Source organism: Ornithodoros turicata, chromosome 2 (assembly GCF_037126465.1).
Source record: "Ornithodoros turicata isolate Travis chromosome 2, ASM3712646v1, whole genome shotgun sequence".
Taxonomy (NCBI): domain Eukaryota; kingdom Metazoa; phylum Arthropoda; class Arachnida; order Ixodida; family Argasidae; genus Ornithodoros; species Ornithodoros turicata.
In genome coordinates this window covers 22,001,071-22,008,896 of record NC_088202.1, presented here as the reverse complement: position 1 = coordinate 22,008,896, position 7,826 = coordinate 22,001,071, and the positions used below count along the sequence as shown (strand labels likewise).

The window sequence follows — 7,826 nt, the reverse complement described above, 5'->3', positions numbered from 1 at the left end:
TCGTGGTCGAGGTTGGTTCAAATAGCGCAAGTGACTCCTCGGCTTTGGCTAAGATCGTAAGCAGAGAAGAGCTGTTGGAGGCACAACGATTTGACAGTTCACGTCAACGGGTGTCGGAAAACCTGGCGAAAAATAGTGCAGCTGACACCGGCAACGTTGACATGGATATTGGTGCTTGTCTCGACACAGGAGGACGAGAGTGTCTTACCCTTTAAAGCAGGACACCGGGACAATGCGAAACTATTATAATCGTTGTGTAGATGAGTTCGATACAGTCTTCTGCCAGTCATCTGCTTCCTCGATTTCGTTCTAAATATCCACAGGTAAAGGTAAAGGTAAGGTCCGAGGTAAAAGCAAAGCCTACAGAAAGCAGTACCCGACGAATATCGGTTAGTTGAAGCCCACTGTTGTTGGACTGCTTTTCCGTGGAGGACTGCCTAATCACTCAAAGGAAAACATTCATTTCAAACATTCATTCTCATTATCTTTGCCGCTTGGGGATGAGAAATGGTATTCACTGAAATATCATGCGGTACTGATTGATGTCTCAATGTTACCTCAACACGTTTTTGGTGTGGGGTCTCGCTTTAAGTTGGTAATTCCCAGGAGATTGCGAAGGGTGATTATGCGTTACTTTTATGACACAGCTTTGGCGGGTCGCGGCAGCTTCTGCAAGATTTATCACAACTTATGTGTCAGAAAGCGAGACAGAGGTAGCGAACCGCACGGGAGGAGGCAACCGGTAGTCATCAACTGTCCCTGGCACATAGTTGTGTGCGACATCATTGGTCCGTTTCCCAGGAGTCCACGGGGTAATCAGTACCTTTTGGTGATCACTGATCACTTTTCAACGCGGGTAGAGCTATTCCCGCTTAGGAAGCTGGTGTCTGAAGGGTATGGGACCAGCTGTTCGAAACGTTTCACTGGTTCGGTTTTCCTGCAAAGATGATTACTAGTAACGCATCCTCCTTCACCAGTAAGGTGTTTGTGAACTCTTGTGCCGCGCTGGGTATCCAGAATAAGAGGACAACGCCAGGTGAATATCACGAAATGAGTGAATCGCAATGTTAAGAGCATATGGTGGCTTTGACCGACAGGCACAAAGGTTGGGACGCACATCTTCCCGAGTTGGTTACTGCAACTAGGACGACTGTAAATAGGTCAACCGGGTTTTCCCCGGCATACCTTAACTTTGGGAAGGAAGTTATTTTCCCATTGGAGAACGGACTGAGACATGGCACGGAGCCGATTGCTCGGAATCTGTGCGCGAGTCTGTTGCGTATACTCGGTTCTTGGGTGCGGTGAATTCCGCAAGGGAGTGTCTGGACGCCATTCACTTGGAACAAGCGCATCAGTACGATAAGGGGCAGTCCTCTCCTCGGTCGTCTGCCGTCCTCTGTCGTACAAGGTAGGGTAGGCAAGTAGGTAGGGGTAGGTATAACGACTCAGCCGTGTTACCGCGGGGAGGAGACTCGACCCGGTCACGTTGGAGACTTAAACCTTTATCATGAGCGCGACCAGGGGGCTGATGAAGTGGGCGATTCTCACTTCGCACACCCAGTCAGCCACGGGAAAACTAAGGAGATTATAACCCGGGACAGCGTGGTAGTACAACATGGTCTACCGCGGCGGCTCACGGACTGCACGGCAGCCTTCTCGCGCTCGGGACGCCGACATTCGTTCTCTTTGCAGGGCATCCAAGAATGAGAAGTTTGGGAGGCCCAACACCCATTCGCGGTCGACGTGCATGGGACGGGACGGATCTCCAGGGCTCCCATGAGTAGGGCGCAAGACCCGGTCCCGCCCACAAAACACTCGGTGGCCATTTGGACCGTGCAGGTGAGCGACCAGATGGCCTATTTCGTGTCACGAAGGAGGTGGAGGAACCAAACAGGCCCATTCGCCGTGCCGACCCGTGCCGCCACCTTCCTGGGTCACCTCATCAGCGACCGTCACCACCCCTCCGAGCCTTCTACATTGACGAAGAGGCGGCACGTCTCTGCAGGGTATGCGGGGCCTTGTTCTTCACCGGGATGCTCACGACCGCGGCGGCCGCCACCTGGCCCCCTCCCTCACCCCAGGCCAGGCCGGCCTCGCCAGATGGGCGTCCTCTGACCCCCAATGCGCACGGTGTTAATGCATTCGCCACGCCAGAGGAGGCCGTCCTCGTGGCACTCCAGGTGCTTTATCTTCCGGCCGGAACTCCTCGCACACGCAGAAGTCCCAGCCCTGCAACGCCCACAGACCAGGCCCAGGAACCGTAGGCATCTACCTTCGACCGTGACCCCCTAGACTTCCTGGAACCCAACCCGGTGACCGAGCTTTACGTGGGGGAGTGTGGGCATCTCAAACAGGGGACCCAGAAGTGATCTCGCTCCCGGGCACATTACTCCGGTATTCTTCCCTCGTCCTTGAATGCCCGGGGAGCGAAGGTCACTGAGAACTGTGACTGGAACAAAGGGTGGCCCACGGGACACTCGTATCTCGGACGGTGCGCAGTCGGGAAGTATTGGAGAGAGGTCCAGGCAGAATAAAAGGCATGTGACACAACTTTCCGTGTCAGAGTGGTTCTTGGTTGCCAGCACGGAACGAAACTTAGCTATTAGCGCCACACTCGAGGCATAGTGTGGTGTCGCCACATGTTTGTCATGTTAATCCTCATCGTAAGAACTGTTTCCTTGGAAAGCTGTTCGTCTTCTACACTATATTTTGGCGACGAGCAATTGGACCTGCTTGGCGTTCTTGCGTTCTTCTGCTGTATGTCATGAGCTACGGAAGCCTTCCATCCCTACCGCCATTTTTGGAGTTACCTGGCAAGCCTTACATTCCAGGGGCGCAATGGCGCCGGATGTTCGAGAATTATTTGGATTGCGTGACGGACGCAACATTATCTTCGAAGCGTAAGAAAGCTTTACTGCTACATGCACTAGGTAAGGAAGGCCAACGAATTTTCTTCACACTCCCGGTACCTCAAGTCACCGCGAGCCCTTCAACTGACAAGAAGGAAGAAGCAAGCGATCCCTACGCAGAAGCTATAGCCACGTTGGAAGCTCGATATGCAGAAACTTTCAACGTCATCGCAGAACGACGCAAGTTTCGCCGTCGGTCTCAGCTTCCCGGTGAGATGATCGACGAATTTGTAACACCATTAAGAGGCCTTGCTGCAACGTGCAATTTCGGAAGCACACTTGAAGAGATTATCAGAGACCAATTGGTGGAAAACGCAAGTCTTCCACAAGTTCGTGAACGCCTCATGATGGAAGGTTCCAGCCTCACGTTGGAACGAGCACTAACCCTAGCCAAGTTCATCGAACAATCGAACAATGAGGTGCAGCTCATGCGTGGTGACACGCCAGTTGTCCAGCGACTCACGAAGGCTAAAGGGAAACAACGTAGCAAGCCACCATCAACTCTGAAAAGGAACTTCGCTGGGAAAGCCTGTTACCGCTGTGGGTCAACTACTCACCTCGCGAATTCCACTACGTGTCCGGCAAGGGACAAGGAGTGCCGTAGATGTAAGAAACGTGGACGTTTTGCGTCGGTATGTCGGTCGGCTGCTGGATCAGCTAATCAGATTCAAGTTCAAGATAGTTTGGGCCAGAAGTTTGGACTTCCAGATCTTAGCTGCACTACGGTACTGGAGTTAGGACCTCCTCACAAGAACGCAATTTACATCACCGTTACAGTCAACAAGAAGGATATCAGATTCGTGGTTGACACCGGTTCTTCAGTCACAATTTTATCCAGGGACTTGTACGAAGCGCACTTTGCTGCGGATTGCAAGTTGGAAGGCACGTCAATTTCATTGCACAACTACTCGAAGCAACGAATACCAGTCCTGGGGTCATTTTTTGCAACAGTCACGTACGGAAGCCGCACTTCCCGCTTACTTCTCTACGTCGTTCCTGAAGGCACAGCTCTTCTAGGTCTGGATGGACTTGCTGCACTGGGTATCTCCATTGATGAACCAACACTACAGTGCCTTAGGACGTCACTTAACCCTGCAAACCTACAGGATCTTTTGGAGACCTTTGCGCATTTATTCTCGCCAGGACTTGGACTTGCAAAGGATTACACTCATCGAGTTAAAACAAGAAATGACGTCGCACCTGTGAGGGCGAAGCTACGCAGGCTACCGTTTGCACTACGTGAAGAGGTTACCCAGAAATTGGATCGCCTCCTCAAGATGGACGTAATCGAGCCCGTCACAGCATCCGAATGGATATCACCTATCGTCGTTGCCCGGAAGAAGGACGGGAAGTTACGTCTCTGCGTGGACCTTCGAGGACCTAACAAAGCAGTCGTCGTGGACGCTTTTCCTCTGCCTACTATCGATGAATTGCTCTACCAACTCGCAGGCGCAAAAGTCTTTTCTAAGCTCGACCTTACGGCAGCTTATCACCAGGTCCTGTTGGCGCCCGAGAGTCGCGATCTCACGGCCTTCATCATCCAGGATTGCCCAGGTGTCAAATGCTACCTCGACGACATTATCGTTTTCGGAGTGAATGAGCAAGACCACTTGAAGAATCTTCATCGTGTCCTTCAGCTGATCTCTGAGGCAGGACTCAAACTGAACGACAAATGTGTCTTCGGAGTGCGAGAACTGACTTTTGTTGGACATACAGTCACACCGAACGGCATTTCTCCTAACCCTGCAAATCTTCATGGCGATACAAGTTGCTGCTACCCCGGACGATAAGAAGACACTCTCTTCGTTTCTGGGAATGATGGGTTACTACGCCAAGTTCATAAGGAATTACGCAGATGAAGTAGAACCACTGCGGGAGCTTCAACGGGGAGATGCACCGTTTCTCTGGACCGAGGAAAGGCAAATCGCCTTCAACAGGCTGAAGTCATTGCTTATGGAATCAACCGCACTTGCACTTTTTCATCCCGATCTGCCTATTACAGTCTCCACGGATGCGTCTGCATACGGCCTGTACAGCTGTACTTCAACAGCAGCATGGCTCGTACCTGAAGACTGTAGCTTTCGCATCGAGAACATTATCGGAAGCTGAGCGACGCTACTCCGTTGGCGAAAGGGAAGCACTCGCCTGTGTCTGGGCCGTGGAGCACTGGCACGTTTACCTCTGGGGTCGCCGTTTCACACTACAGACCGATCATCAAGCGCTTGAAGTACTCCTGAGCAGGCAAGGTACGGGTCATCGTCCACTACGGATAACACGGTGGTGTATGAGGCTGCTGGATTACACGTTCGACGTCGTTTCCCAGTAAACCACCGATGTCCCAAGGACGTCTACATGATGTTACCCTCAGGACAATGAAGACATCCTGAGGACATCCTGAAACGTAATTTTGACATACTTGTGACGTACTCAGAACTGCCAAAATAACATCCGCGCACGTCCCAAGGAAGTCCATAGTACGTCAATGACGACCTTTTACGGACCTCTAGTGGACCTTTTTCCCGTGCCTTAGCCAGGCTTACTGGCGTTCTCTGAACATTACATCAACACCGCACAGCAGTGCGTATCAGTGGCACAAACAAGCAACATTAGATCAAACACTTTATTTCGTATGAAACTGAGCGTCATAGCATCGTATTACCTCACCAGGTATTATATCACAGCGTAACATGACCAGCATTTTTTTTCATTATTATTGAGAACTTACATGTCTTTGAAAACATGATGTCCATGAACACACACAGCATCGGTCCACAAGGGGAAAAACTTAAAGGTATATGCCCGCAATGTCCGAAGTGCGACGCTGAAACATATGTTGAAGCACAGGCATAACCGACGACCATGCTGCACTGTGTTTTGCACTACTGGAGATTTGCGATGTGTCCAGCTTGCCTTTCGTGCGCAAAAATTAACGCTATCCAACTTCGGCTATATTCACTTTTCGCCACGGGCTCCCTTCCCTGCCGCGTCATGTGAGCTTAACCTGCAAGAAATGTAATTTCAAAAACACTGCTACAGCAAAATGTCACTGTGAAGTACGCATCGACGTATATGCATACCTTTAGACACAGCGCCTATGGTTGCAGTCTGCAGTAGCCTAGCATTCTCCCTATCAACAGCCCTATTGCCTGCGAAGACGGGAAACGCATGGATAACCATGTAGTAGGAACGTGAATGCCTCGCACATTCACTACGTACCTTCAAAACGGGTAAAATCTTGAAAATGACGCGGGCGACGCCACTTGGAGATCCATAATTCACATTCATCCACTACGACGTTTCCACACATCTGTAAAAGAGTCAACAAGGTGCGACACATTGTACTTCCCTGCAAATTCTTTATTAAAATCACTCAGCATTTTTTACATACAGTGGCACAGCCGTAAAGCCGTGGAGCACATGACGAAGTTGCACGGGTGAAGCGTATGCCCAATCTGTTTCGCAGTAAACACAAGTCACTAAAGAGCTCTGAAACGCACTTTAGCGTAACTTACCTGATGTCTTTCAACATTTCTGTGACCTTCCCACGTCGTGAGTGTGCTGTCCCAACCGCGTTGTTCACCGCAATGAATACGTCGAAAGTATCTGAAATTCATAGATTAGACATTAGTAACGGGGCCACTGACGATGTTGCATCTTCACCTTGAAAAGTGCTGGTAGGGTCACGAGTACACTTAGCTGAAAGATAAAGCATAGGGTAATATGAATCAAAAGGGTAATAATCACACTGCTAGCATAAAGTAATAGAACCCACACGCTAGGAATGATACCAAACAAAAGTTGCACTAATCGTACAAACATAGAACTAATCTTTAATATAAGAAATCGCAAGGCTTCTGGACCTATCTTCCAGGGTGCACACATAAAAGCACCCCCAGGCAACACTAGTAGGGCATAAAAACACATTCACAGCAGTCCAGGGCACCAGAGCAACGACGGAACGCGAGACAACGGGAGCCAGAAAAAGGCGTGCGAACGCAACGAAGCTTGCAAGCGAAATGGACGCCGCCCGCAGCGCAGAAACGGCAGGAAGGCCGCCTGCCCGCCAGGCCATGCCCCAGCGCCCAGGCGCTCCTCGGAATGTAGCAAGGGGACGGAAAGTCGCGCGAAGACGGGACCAACGCTATCGGAAAGAGGACGTTTTCCTCTTCAAAAACACATCTCAATCACCTTCCTACGCCAGCAACAGCAAAAACCCGATATCGAAAAAAATGCCCCAGGCCCATGTATCAGAGAACCGCCGTTGCCACGGTGTTCTAACTCGAGAACCGAGAGGGATAGAAAGATGCGGCAAGTTTCTACGCGTTTCCCATGTCGAGTGCGTGTGCCCATTAAAAGGAAGTCGGATCCGCCGTGGGCTTCAAGCCTGAAGACAGGGACAAAAATCGGTGAACGGTGGTCAGTGTCAGGAATTTCGAGAATGACGTCTTAACCACTGGAAATCGACGGCTGGTCTCAATTGGAAAGTTGTAGAGCAGGGAACAGAGCACGCGCACACAAAATTTCGACTAAATCGGACATCGGGTAATCGACTTACGACACCGAAAAGTGGGAAGCGTTTCAGGGTGGCTGTAGCCAGCCTCGCAGCTCGTCATGCTCTTAAGCCGTTATCGGGAGAACGGAACATCGCGCGCCTGCGGGACAAACGCTGTTGGAAAGAGCACATTGAGACCTTCATAACGAAGGCAAACATGACCATGTGGCAGCAACGGGAAGGCTTTTTTTTGGGGGGGGGGGGGGCGGGGAAGCCGCTGGTCCCATGTATTGGGAGGAGTGTGAACGCGGAATCCTCTAACTCGAGAACTGCTAAATTTAGAGAGACGCGGTGAATTTTATCACGTGCTCCGCGTCGAGAACAGTGGGTTCCCCAAGTATGAACCCTGTCCGAGGCGAACTTCT

At 50.9% G+C, this 7,826-nt stretch overlaps 1 protein-coding gene and 2 long non-coding RNA genes across 3 annotated transcripts; 1 reads left to right on the top strand and 2 right to left on the bottom strand.

Moving 5' to 3' along the window:
* The first annotated feature begins 2,764 nt into the window (after positions 1-2,764).
* Positions 2,765-4,699, top strand: LOC135384402 (uncharacterized). Its single transcript, XM_064613604.1, has one exon. The coding sequence runs from the start codon at positions 2,765-2,767 to the stop codon at positions 4,697-4,699; it is 1,935 nt and encodes a 644-aa protein (XP_064469674.1).
* A 1,178-nt stretch (positions 4,700-5,877) lies between these two features.
* On the bottom strand, positions 5,878-6,193 carry LOC135383207 (uncharacterized). The gene is made up of 3 exons (XR_010419739.1): positions 6,126-6,193; positions 5,987-6,055; positions 5,878-5,910 (listed from the first exon to the last, which is right to left on the bottom strand). It is a non-coding gene; the product is annotated as an uncharacterized LOC135383207 (long non-coding RNA).
* A 42-nt stretch (positions 6,194-6,235) lies between these two features.
* On the bottom strand, positions 6,236-6,609 carry LOC135383206 (uncharacterized). Its single transcript, XR_010419738.1, has 3 exons — positions 6,570-6,609; positions 6,422-6,512; positions 6,236-6,361 (listed from the first exon to the last, which is right to left on the bottom strand). It is a non-coding gene; the product is annotated as an uncharacterized LOC135383206 (long non-coding RNA).
* Positions 6,610-7,826: the final 1,217 nt, after the last annotated feature.